The sequence below is a fragment of the Crotalus tigris genome, unplaced genomic scaffold (assembly GCF_016545835.1).
Source record: "Crotalus tigris isolate CLP2741 ecotype Arizona unplaced genomic scaffold, ASM1654583v1 scf7180000017695.2238764, whole genome shotgun sequence".
Lineage (NCBI taxonomy): Eukaryota > Metazoa > Chordata > Lepidosauria > Squamata > Viperidae > Crotalus > Crotalus tigris.
This window is the reverse complement of record NW_024096573.1, coordinates 1,864,759-1,877,953: the sequence shown is the minus strand read 5'-3', so window position 1 is coordinate 1,877,953 and position 13,195 is coordinate 1,864,759. Positions and strand designations below refer to the sequence as shown.

The following is a 13,195-nucleotide window of genomic DNA, read 5'->3' as shown; positions in this document are numbered from 1 at the left end:
TCTTCTGAGAGAAGGATGTCTATTGATGGCAGATCAGGTGGCAGTCAGAAAAAAGGAGCAAACTATAGATGGTTGGAAAAGATGACTAAAATACAGATAGAATTTAAACCAGAATTGTTTTTGTTAGGAATATAGGAGCCAAGTATGAGAAGGAGAATGAGTATTTAATATTGCATATATTGACAGCTGCGAGAATGTGATATGTTATTGTGAATATGTGCTATAAGATGAATTATATGTATTGACTAACTGATACTGTTTATGACTAGCGTTTTTCATATTCATTATAGCTATTTACTATTATATTAATTAGTGTTATTGAACGTATGTACCCCGACAATAGTCTGTTTGCTAAAGCCTGAAAATGTTAATGGGGGCAACCCCATTGTTATTCCCATCCCTGTCCCAATCCTGATCCCCACCCCAAACCTCAATTCCTATACTTGCCCCATCCCTTCCCATACCTTATAAAACTCAATAAAACTTTAAAAAAAAGAAGAGCAAAGATTCTTCTGTACCATCACTTTCAGTACTTGCTGTTGTAGCAGAAAGCAAGAATGAAGGAAAATGAAGACAACAACATGCTGAATGTGTTTTAATTAGTTAAGATTTTTTTGCTTATATAGTACCCCTCCTGCTGTTCAGCAATCTGCCAGCTGAGTTGTTGGAAATTATCCTGTAGTTGATAGTAAGAAGCTCCAGATGATTTCTCTAGGCCAGTGGTTTGCAACCTGTGGTGTATGGACCCTGGGGGGGGAGGCACAATGTCACGGGGGGTCCGTGAAGACTTGAAGAAACATTATGATTTAAATCTAAAATTAAGTCTTGGTGGTCTGTGGCCACAAAATGTATTTAAAGGGGGTCCGTGATGGGAAAAAAAGATTGAGAACCACTGTTCTGGGCAATGTAAGTATATATTTCACAGAAGCTTGGAACTTCAGTTAAAACAGTAAAGCTGACCTGCTTTGTCATCGGCTCAAAATATGTCATAGGATAAATATTCTGGATATGATCTTCCCAATCTGGCAGGAGAATGTGATTCAAAAGTATGTGCAGATATCCTATTCATCTTTTCAACTAATCTTGAAGGCATTGATAATCTGAATGAGTGCTTGAGCAGAACATTGGTGTGGATTAGGCACAATAAAGTGAGAGCCAGATGAGATAGGTATTCTGGTAGTATATCTAGGGTAGCATAAATGTGATTTTTCTGGGTAGAAATTGCTTGCTAAGAGCCGAGGTGGCGCAGCAGTTAGAGTGCAGTACTGCCGGCCACTTTAGCTGACTGTGTTCAGCAGGTCAGCGGTTCAAATCTCACCGGCTCAAGGTTGACTCAGCCTTCCATCCTTCCGGGGTAGGTAAAATGAGGACCCAGATTGTTGGGGGCAATGTAAATATATATATACATTGCTTACTGGTGTACACCGCTTAGAGAGTGCTTGCACTTAAAGCGGTATATAAGTCAAATAAATAAATAAATAAATAAACTACAGATGTGGAGTACTTGAGTTCATCATTGCATTGGAGGCCCAATTGACTCTAGTAGCCTGGAGTGCCTTTGTGTATTTGTCTATCCATTCTATTTGCATGCTGCCTGCTCTCAAATAAGAACTTAAATTGCTGTTCATAATCCTACCTGAACAGAGATAATCTTGTAATTATTCATTCTAAAGCAGGGGTAGGCAACCTTGGCTCTTTTATGACTCGTGGACTTCAACTCCCAGAATTCCTGAGCCAGCCATGCTGAGCGGAAAGGAAGAGTTTCCAAGCTGAGCCATGCTGGCTTAGGAATTCTGGGAGTTGAAGTCCACGAGTCATAAAAGAGCCAAGGTTGCCTACCCTTGTTCTAAAGTAACCTTCCTTTTGGATCATATCATTTATCCCTAGTTATTGGAAGAATGTTATCTGAGCTTCTCCTGCAGTTGTGCTTATTAAATGAGATGAGGCAAGTGGCTTAGTTGTGCCTTTCATAGGGAGACTAACCCAATACTAATGTTCCAACTTTCTTAAGTCAGTAGTATCAAAAAATCTTTTTCCAGATATTGTAACAATTGTTCTCTATGTTTTTAGATTTACGCACTGTTGCATTCTTCTATTTGGTTTGTTATACTGATTTCTTCATTTTTTAACTTTATTAGTAGCTACAGTAGTGGCCAAAATTGTGGAAACCTTTTGGGAAAAGTGTACATTTGCGATTTAATGGCTAATAACACCACTTTCTTTGGAGTGGTGCCATAAAATTATATATCATTGGAAAGATAATTTAATCAAGAATGTAAGGCAACAAAGTTTGTTCAATTATATGTATTCTATGAAAAGTTATGGCCAAATAACCAGAAAAAAGAAGCACAACTTGCTTAGGTTGATATCAGGTAGCTTTCTTTCATCTGATTGTAGCCAATGAGCATGAGTGTTTAGAGAGCCAATCAGGTGTCATCTTGTTTTGGCAATGAGCCAATCAGATCACAGTAGGATTCAGTTATTGATGTCATGTATTGAAGCTGAGAGGAGGACATTTGTCAGTGTGTTATGTGATCGCTATCAAGTTGGTTGGGGTTTTTTGTGTTCTTTCATTTAGTGAGCTTGTAAAACGTAATAAAATTAAAGTAATGGTACAAAGAGTAGACTGGTCGCCCAGAAAGTGATGTAAAATAGTATTATTAAGTGAACAAGGCTACAGTTATAAAGAAATTAGAAGAAAAATTGGTGGAAACTTAACCAAAGGTGGCATTTCTAAGTTTTTGAAGAGGTATAAGGAGACTCAGTCACTACAAAACCACACTGGTAAAGGCAGGAAAAGATGCACAACAGCAAGAGATGATAGAAGAATTAAGAGACTGTGCTTACGTGACAGAAGAAAATCATCTGGGTGTATACAAGATAAAATGGCACAATGCAATGTGAAGTTGAGTGCAAGGACTGTTCGGTGTAGATTGCAGGAATTTGGCCTAAAGTCTAGAATTCCATGAAAAAAGCCACTTTTATCTCTCAAACAAAGTTTGAAAAAACTAAACTGGGCTAAAACCCATGTTACCTGGACAGAGGAACAATGGGACAGTGTTATTTGGAGTGATGAGACCAAGATCTCCCTGTTTGGTAATGATGGCATAAAATACGTAAGGAGAAGAATTGGAGATTTGCATCCTGATTGCATTACATGTACCATGAAACACCCAGTGAGTGTTATGATCTGGGGTTGTATGACATCAAAAGGTGTGGGCAGAATTTGTGTGATTAATGGGAATATAAATAGCCAAAAATACATTAATGAAATACTTGACCCCAAACTGAAGCCTTCCACACATGATCTTTTCCAAGACAAAGAAGCATTTATATTTCAACAGGATTCAGCTACATGTCATGTTGCTGCTGTGTGCAAAAAGTGGTTTCAAGATAATCATATTCCACTGCTGGAATGGCCTGGGAATAGCCCAGACTTTAACCCAATTGAAAATCTATGGAGCCGATTAAAGAAACTTGTTAGTCAGAAGCGACCCAGCAATAAAACCCAGTTAATAGAAGCAATCATTCAATCTTGGTTTCACATTATAACAGCTGCAGAACTAAATGACTTGGTTCACTCCATGGGAAGACGTTGTAAGGCCGTGATTTATGCTAAAGGTTATCCAACTAAGTATTAACTGACATGGTGATAATTTTTGTATATCTCGTTTTTTTCTACATGTTTCAATTTTCTTCTTTATAACTGCTATTCTAATAGCAAATCCTGCATAAAAGTTATTGCATTACATTCTTGATTAAATTATCTTTCTATTGATATATAATTTTATGGTACTACTCCAAAAGAAAGTGGTGTTATTAGCCTTCAAACCTCAAATGTACACTTTTCCCAAAAGGTTTCCACAATTTTGGCCACTACTGTATATGAAAAAGGTACTTCAGTGGCTTAAAATGAAATACATTTATTTTATAATTTAGTTCCTGAAGAATTTATGTACAATCCTCTAACAAGATCTTATGGAGAGCCTCATAAGCGTCCAGAGGTCCAAAATTCTACCGTGGAGTTCATTGCTTCTTCAGACTACATGGTAAGTTTATAGTTTGAAAAATGAGGGCTACAGAAATGGCAAACCTGTTTAAGGCTATAACAGATTTAATAAGTACATTAGTAAAAATCAATCTTATCTTACAGCTTCGTCCTCCTCAACCTGCAGTATATTTATTTGTGTTTGATGTGTCCCATAATGCAATAGAAGCTGGATACTTAGAAGTTGTGTGTCAGTCTTTGCTGGAAAACTTAGACAAGTAAGAACTTTTTGTATTTGTTGGACATAGTAATACTTTTTAAAGCATAAGGAAGATTGGATGGAACGTGTGTTTTTTTTTCCTCTTGAAATGAAGTGTCTAATGACAATGTGACATCCAAGTAGTTGTGGGACTGAACTCCTGGGTGAGAGTGTATTATAGGACATTCTTTAGCAGCATGCTCAGCCCTATGTTTAATGAAGAACTAGGCACTGGGAGCTTAAACTTCCCCTTACCTTTTTCCATATCTTACCCCGCACAATTAGCTGCAGTTTGAGAGAGTTAGTTTTCTAATCATCAAACGAATAGAAGGTGGGGATGGGAAAATATTTGAACCAACTATGTTCAGGTTTCATTCATAATAATGTGCTAGATAGTGTTAATTGGGAGAATATTATTTTCTAAGATAAATTAATACATTAGCATCTAAGATACATTAGCATTAAAAACTCTACAATATACCTCTGTACTGTAAGGACATATTTGTTTTTGTTTTATTTTAATTCTAAAGGTTGCCTGGAGATTCAAGAACAAAAATTGGCTTCATAACATTTGATAGCACCATTCAGTTCTACAATTTGCAGGAAGGATTATCACAGCCTCAGATGCTCATTGTTTCAGAAATTGATGGTAAGATTATCTGAACAGTTGGAAGAATAAAAATGAGAAAAAGTAACACAGAATTCAGTATGAGTTAGTTCACTTTAAGATGTTACAGAATAATGCAACTGTGTGGAAAATACTATTTCAGTTGTACTAGTTTGATCATAATGGAATTGAGTGTTTTCTATTCACAATTCATGTTTGCAAGTTAATTTAAAAATCAGGCAGGACAGACTAGGATAGTTTAGAAATAACGTATACAGAAATGTAATTCAGTTGTAGAGGTGCAGTACATTTGCATCTGGCCATTTTTGCTATTTTACTATATTTTTAAAATTATATTACATTAACATAAGAAATCAAAAGTGAAACATGTATTCTCCATAGATGTTTTCCTGCCTATGCCTGATTGTCTACTTGCCAATCTGCATGAAAGTAAAGAGGTAAGAAAAATATAATAGCATTTACAACAATAAATGTTAAACCAAAAATATTCCAGGTGGCTTCTTTGCTTTTGATTAAATTAATTTAGGATATTAATATTGATATTAAGATGGCATCTTAAAAGGACCTGCATTTTTCCAACCATATTTTCATCTTCATCTTAGAATATACATTTTGGCTTTGCTTTCTGTGATTCTGTATGGTTTAGAGCAGTGGTGGCGAACCTATGGCACAGGTGCCAGAGGCGGCACTCAGAGCCCTCTCTGTGGGCACGTACGCCGTCGCTTGAGTCCTAGGCCTTCAGCTGGGTTTTATAAAACCTTTTCGCTTTAGGCCTCTGCCGCCGTGTGCAAAAAAAAAAAAAAGGTTCAATCAATTAGTCAATTTCAACTTCTTGCATGAAAAAAAAAAGATCTTGCAAAGTTGGAATTGATTGATTGAACTTTTTAGTCCCACCCAGTCTGCTGTTACCACCGCAGCCACACCCACCCAATGGGCCACACCCACCTGGCACCCGACGATGCATAAGTGGGTTTTGGGTTGCAGTTTGGGCACTCAGTCTCTAAAAGGTTCGCCATCGCTGGTTTAGAGAATCAGATTTGATCAGATAAAACAAGACATTTGCTATGTTCAGAACTTGATTTAAAATAGTTTCATTGCAAGACAAAAAGAAAGACTAGCTGGCATAGCACAGATGAAATTTATACAGATAGGTCAGTGTGCCCTGGAGGGAGCACCACAGGGCTGTGCGTCTGTGTGTGCGCATGTGAGTGTGTGAGTGTGTTCTGCTCTTAGGAATCTTGGATTTCATTTAGAAAAATCAGATTCATAGATCACAGCTGAAAATGGACTCCTTAGAAATCTAGGCTTGTATTGAATAATATGCTTTAAAAATATTGCTGAGATTTCAGCATTCTTGCTCATTTTATTTTCCAGCTAATTAAAGACTTACTGAATGCACTACCAAATATGTTTACCTACACAAGAGAAACACACAGTGCATTAGGTTCAGCTCTTCAAGCGGCCTTTAAACTGATGTCTCCAACTGGTGGGCGTGTATCTGTGTTTCAGACACAATTGCCTTCTGTGGGCACAGGATACCTACAATCCCGGGAAGATCCTAATCAAAGATCAAGCACCAAGGTATTTGTTTCAGATAAGGAATTAATTAGACAGGCTGGAAGCGTGTGACACACTCATTGAGAATCTCCATATTCTTTCTGATGAACCAAATGTTGAGTGTTCGAACTGTGTGTGATGCTTGACGAAATATTGGAATCTATGAATGTAGTCCCTGCCTTATTTTAGCGGAAATGGAAATGGAGTGCCTGCGCTTCCCCGCTGCTCGCACAACTGGGGATGCGCACATGCGCTCACCTCCACTTTCGCAGCCTGGTCAGAAACAGCTTCTGGCCGTGGGCCGTGATCCGGGGGTTGGGAACCCATGATGTAATATAAGTAACATATTTAATACCTAGGATAAGCCCTTACTAAGAATTTCAACTGTTGCTTTGCTAGACCTAAGTGCAAAGTTCTCTCATTCAGTGGAGAACTTGTCTCAATAATAAGTTCTAATTATTAGAAGATAAAAATAAACATTTTTTTCCATCAGGAAATGTAATAGATTATATTTTATTTATATTTAATGTTATATTTCTGTAGATTTATATATAGCTTCAGCTATTGCATGGCTTAATATTTAATATATACATAACAATCAGATGTTAACAGTGTATTTAATTTGCAGATAGATAGCTTAGACAAACACAATTTTATTCTATTGCATCAATAATCTTCCTGTTTTGTTGTTATTTTTAGGTTGTTCAACATCTTGGACCTGCAACAGATTTTTATAAAAAGTTGGCACTAGATTGTTCAGGACAGCAGACAGCTGTGGATTTGTTCCTCTTAAGTTCACAGTATTCTGATTTGGCTTCTCTCGGTAAGGATTATCAACTTGCAGTTACTTCACAGTTTGAGGCTTTGAGAAACTTTTGGTGTTAATTTGTCAAAAAAAATTATAAAATTCCAAAACATGTTTGCTCAGATATATGCATTGAAAGAAGATATTTAATACTTCACACACAAAAATTGAAATATTGTAAGGGATGCTGTCTCATTTTTAAATCATTTTTTTCTATATGGTTTCTATGTCTGCTGATTATCTCACACACCTGATATGTCTCATGTAATGATTCTGCAAGCTTGTTATGAAATGTACAAAGGAAGCCTACTGTGTAAACTATTTTGAGTTCTAGGAAAAAAGACAGTGTATAAATATCATAAGTAATTGGAATAAAGAAAAACACCTATGAAGCTGTTAATGTAATTTACAATTGTTACTTATGTTGATACAATAACCAGGTTAAGCAGGTATTGATTACAAGTTATTTTGGATCTGGCCTGAGCGTGCTTTCCTGTACCTAGCAGTGATGTCTTAAAAAGATTAACTTTCCTTGAGACTGGGGTTCTTTCAGAACCTGCAATAGATACAACCAGTCCATTCCACTTCTGAAACAGCTTCCACACTTAGATCCAAGGACTGCACACTGCTAGTATCTAATGTGTATGCTAATACTTCAGGTTTTTTTTTAAGTACAAAGGAAAAATGCATTATGAAATGTCTAAAGAGATGGTACAAGAATTAAAATAGGGACTACTGATATCATCTTTATGCAGTTCATTCCTTGCAACAGTTCCTAACTGTGATTTCATATGTTATATCAAAAGTCTTCACCTGATTTTCTTCAGGAAAAGGCTTGCATTGTTAAGTACAGTATCAGATGCTAAAAAACTTCCTACAAATATTAGAAAATGATTATGTTCTGTTTTCCAGATGATGAATATTTGAAAATAGAAAATGGGTTGCCTATATTGACTTGATATTAACCTTTTTTCGTCTTCCCATAAAGCTTGCATGTCCAAATATTCAGCTGGAGGCATCTATTATTACCCATCTTTCCATCATATCCACAACCCTGTTCAAACAGAAAAACTGCAAAAAGATCTTAAAAGATACCTTACACGAAAGATTGGATTTGAAGCTGTAATGAGAATAAGATGTACAAAAGGTATAGATTTTGAAATGAATTTAGTTTGAATATGCCAATATCATTCAAGAGTGTGTATTTAAAAAAATGATACAGAGTCACTCAGAAAAATTAATTCCATAATCTGGAACTGAGTGCTTTTGCGGAAGTTCAGGGTTATTCCATCACTTCTGCAAAAGAAGGCTTATGGAAGTTGGTGCCTCCTTACCTTGATTATGATGATTTTTCTCCTAATTGAACTGTATTTAGGTAGTATTTTTTCCGACTTAAAATAATACATGCATTATGTTAGCTACTTTTTCAAGTAGCATGTTTCTTCATTTTTAGTTGTTCAGAAACAAGGCAAAGGTTTTTGAAATTTGCTGGGAGATTTTTTGGGGTGGGGGTCAAGCCCACACTTACTATTTTGCACCATTTTCCCCACTACTGTTCCCAGTTTCCTCAATTCATTGTAAATTCTTTTCTCTCATGCCTGGGGTGGATTGGGGGGGGACAGAGGAAACAAATGTGTTAAGTTGCCCAAATGTTTCCTGTCATCAGTACATATTCTGTCTTCAAATGTGACTGTTGTAGTCTGCAGTTTTCTAGAGAGAAAAAGTACCATTAAACTCAATATGGCAATGTTAATAGGTGTATTTATCATCAGCCTTTGTTACTGGGATGTTAACTGACAATTTTGCTTTTTTCTTCTAGGGCTTTCCATTCATACTTTTCATGGTAACTTTTTTGTGCGATCTACTGATTTGTTGTCACTTGCAAATGTAAATCCTGATGCTGGATTTGCAGTGCAGATGGCCATTGAAGAAAACCTCACAGATACATCACTAGTTTGTTTTCAGACAGCACTTTTGTATACTTCCAGTAAAGGTAATTTTAGAGAAGCATAATAATTGTTTCTAATATCTTTTCTATAGAAAAATAAAAAAAATAAAGGATGATGGCTTAAAAACAAGTGTTCCCTTTGATTTGAAGTAGCTAATATATTGCTGTTATGTGACTTGTAAATGTATATTAAAAAATTGAATCAAAAATAAACATTGCATATTTATCACTATGTGGTTGATCCTAATACAGGTGAACGGAGAATTAGGGTGCATACACTTTGTTTGCCTGTAGTGACTTCCTTGATGGATGTTTATGCTGGAGCAGATGTACAAGCAATTATATGCCTCCTAGCTAATATGGGTAAGTTGAAAATAAATATTTATTTTTTTTGTAGTTAAAAGTACATACATTGAGATGTTTAGGCAGTGGGAATGCACCCTTTTTCTGCTCAGCCATGGGATTACAGGGGCTGTAGTCAATGATATTATGATCACTACATACTGTACATCAGAGAGAAATAAACCCAATTTTGGGAGTGGATGGGGAACAGGCTGATATTGAGAACTGCTATAAGTGCCCTAAACATCCGGCATGGTTAGAAAATTCATTTTATTCCTTAATCCTGGGTACAACTTTTTCCACCACCCAAGTGTTCCATCTGGGGATGGAAATTTGTTGATGTGGACAGCTTTAGATATAATAAATAAAAAAATACCACTACTTGAAACTATAAGAGAACTTTTAATATTTAGTTTGCAATTAGAGAATAACTTGATAACTGTTTATTAATTTCTCATGTTGAATGTGTGTAGTAACACAGTTACTATAAATGCATACAAACAGATCCAGTGAGTACAACAAGCTAAACAATTACTTTATTAATGGCAACGTACTCAATTGATACAGAGCAGGGATGTCAAACTGCCGGCCCGCGGGCCGGGTGCTTCATGCCGAAACCGCACCCACCCCATTGCCGGCAATGGAAAAAAAGTTGTGATACGTCATAACACGGCACATGACGTTGCGAGTTTGACACCCCAGATATAGAGCTTATAACTTCAAATTTTATTTTACAGCTGCTAAGTAAGATAAAAAATACATTACAATTTATCGTTTGTAGACCTTTCTCTTTTCTCTAAAAGGGTTTTAGGTATATATGAGATATGAGGTATGTTTCCTTTAATGCAATATAATTTAGTCTTGTTCGCTGTATTCTGGATCAACTGGATGTTTTCAAAGCTATCTAGCAAAATGAAAATGTGCTAGCAGATTGTACTGGTATACTTTCATTGCCTTTTTAAATGTGGTTCCTTCATAATATTTGCTACTACTTCATTTTCCACAGCTGTGGATCGATCTGTTTCATCAAGTTTGTCAGATGCTAGAGATGCTTTAGCCAACGCTGTCGTAGATTCGCTGTCTGCATATATGTCAACAGCATCAAACCTCCAACAATCTTCTTTGATTGCTCCATATTCTCTCAGACTGTTTCCTCTGTATATTTTGGCTCTTTTTAAACAGGTATAACTTCTGATAAATAGCAATTCAAAATAAGTAAATGTTAAAATCTGTTTGATTACAGAAATGTGATGACTTATAGAAATGCATAGGTTGAATACCATATCTTTGTAATTTTAGTAGGCTTTTTTGTAACGTAGAATGAATAACATCAATTTGCTTAGTTTTCATAATCTCTAAAGATATATAAAAATACTATTGTTACTCATCAAGACTGTACCTGTAATCAGTATTTACACTGTTTTATAATAGCTAAGAGATATTCAAAATTTTGTGATATATATCTGGAACTTAAGTGGGAAAATATTCTGCCAGGCGGTTACTCATTTAGATGTTCTTAGCCAATCTTACAATAAAAACACAATATTTTTCTTCTCTCTCTCTCTCTCTCTCTCTCTCTCTCTCTCTCTCTCTCTCTCTTTTTTTTTTTTTTTTTTTTACAGAAAGCTTTTAGAACAGGCACAAGTACACGTCTGGATGATCGCATATATGCTATGTGCCAAATAAAAAGTCAGCCTCTGGTTCATTTGATGAAGATTGTCTACCCCAGTTTATATAGGATAGACAAGCTTACTGATGAGGTATATTTGTATGTGTGTGTATACATGTATACATAATGTATAATTGTTATCTCTGCTAAACAGGTGGTCTGCCCACTGCTATCTTTATTTTAGTAGCATCTTGGACAGCTGCATACACATCTATTGTTCCACTGTATCATTAATAAACTAACTAATTTTTCACCTAGTCTTGAAAGACTTGCATTGACTCTTAGTGTATTTTGTAGCACAACTCAAAACACTAGTTTCAAACTTAAAAGTTGTTTCTAGTGTACAAAAAAATTAGGATTATGATTGAAACAAAAAAAAATGTATTTTACTTTCTGCTCAGAATAAAACAGCCACACAATGTTGGATTGTCTGTACTATAGTAGAACAAGCTTGAAATTATTTCAGTGGTGTGTATTTGAAGAAAAAAATATATAGAACATTTCCAATATATTAGCCACAGGAAAAAATAGAAACTCAAAACAAGTTCCTTCTTCCTCTTTTGTTTTGTTTTCTTTATTTGAGGGCCCCAAAAGTAGGTAAGCATTTGTTGCTACCAGCCTTTCAACCTGTGGAAAATTGGCCTCCATGTTAAATTAAAATCATATAGGAAACAGTGGAAACACAGATCTCTCACCAACAACCCTATAAGAATCAATTAACAAAAAAGATCTTGGGATTCTTTATTCAGTAAAGTATGATTTTTAATTATTTAAAGAAATCCCAAAGAACTCAGTCAACACTAGTTGACTAGAAAGACTAGAAAGAAAGAGCTAACCTCATTACTATTCCTCATTTAGAATTTAACAATATATTTATGCCAGAAAATAAATCAGGCAGGCAAGCAAGCATAAATTTTACTGCTTCTTCTTTTTTAAATGCTTAAGAAATGAAAATGCCTTGCAGTAATAAGTACAACACTATAACATAATAAAGATTTTAAAAACACCACTGCAGTTGTTGTCCGGTGCAAAGGATCAGGACCATATGTCAAGTTGCAGCACAGAAGATTTATTCAACCCCATACACAAGAATCTAGTCAACTAATGGTCAGCACTAAATTGGTGCTAGATAAGAGTTGGAAGGTATTTAAGGGGGGGGGGGGCTGGACTAGAATTGTTTGTGGCAATGTAAGGACTTTAAGCTGATGACACATTTAATTCCACTCCTTCCCCACCTCTGTTGGCTCTTCTCCCACAGTTGTTACCTAATGCTTTATAACTAGCAAACAGTAAAATGGGTTCTGAGGTTCATCAATGCAAAAAAAATCAACCATACAAAAGCTCAGCATGGGTTAAAAAGTAAATTTTTGTGCTATTTTTTGCAGGGAGGGGACTTGGGATGAGCATGCATTGCCCCAGTACTGAATAATTACAATGGAATTGAATTATATTGTGAGTTTAATTGTATTGTCCTATAGGGTGCAATACATGTCAGTGACAGAGTTGTACCTCAGCCCCCTCTTCAGCGACTGTCTGCTGAGAAGTTGACAAGGGAAGGAGCTTTTCTTATGGATTGTGGCTCGGTGAGTTGCTTGTTTTAAACTTTGTTTTTTATTTGTTTGATACAGCAGTTTCCCGTGCTTGTCTCCTCACTGTATTGTGTCTTTAAAGCAATTTTAAGGATTATTTTATCCCAATAAATCTTGATGACTTCATATGTTACCAAAGAAAAGTGTATATTTTAATTACTTTGTAACACATTCTAGATCCTCTACATTTGGCTTGGAAGAGGTTGCGATAATAACTTCATTAAAAATGTGCTTGGATATCCAAATTATTCATCAGTACCTCAAAAACTGGTAAGAACTTATTTTAAATCCAGCTAATACTTCCAAATATGAGGCTATAGATGAGTCATGCAGGCCTGGATATGAAGTAGTTCTCAGTCCTTGTTAAAGATTGTCTGATTCTGATTCCCATCTTTATAATTTATTTTCTT

The 13,195-nt window shown here is 35.8% G+C and overlaps 1 protein-coding gene across 2 annotated transcripts in view; it reads left to right on the top strand.

Moving 5' to 3' along the window:
- Positions 1-13,195, top strand: part of SEC24B (SEC24 homolog B, COPII coat complex component) — a 34,515-nt gene that overhangs the window by 18,778 nt on the left and 2,542 nt on the right. For both annotated transcript variants that reach the window (XM_039338363.1, XM_039338364.1), the window contains 13 exons: positions 3,940-4,049; positions 4,154-4,266; positions 4,778-4,896; positions 5,257-5,312; positions 6,250-6,456; positions 7,132-7,255; positions 8,226-8,384; positions 9,057-9,230; positions 9,438-9,548; positions 10,534-10,709; positions 11,150-11,287; positions 12,675-12,779; positions 12,963-13,055. In XM_039338363.1, coding sequence (XP_039194297.1) covers positions 3,940-4,049; positions 4,154-4,266; positions 4,778-4,896; positions 5,257-5,312; positions 6,250-6,456; positions 7,132-7,255; positions 8,226-8,384; positions 9,057-9,230; positions 9,438-9,548; positions 10,534-10,709; positions 11,150-11,287; positions 12,675-12,779; positions 12,963-13,055 — 1,685 coding nt within the window. The remainder of the gene's footprint in view (positions 1-3,939; positions 4,050-4,153; positions 4,267-4,777; positions 4,897-5,256; positions 5,313-6,249; positions 6,457-7,131; positions 7,256-8,225; positions 8,385-9,056; positions 9,231-9,437; positions 9,549-10,533; positions 10,710-11,149; positions 11,288-12,674; positions 12,780-12,962; positions 13,056-13,195) is intronic.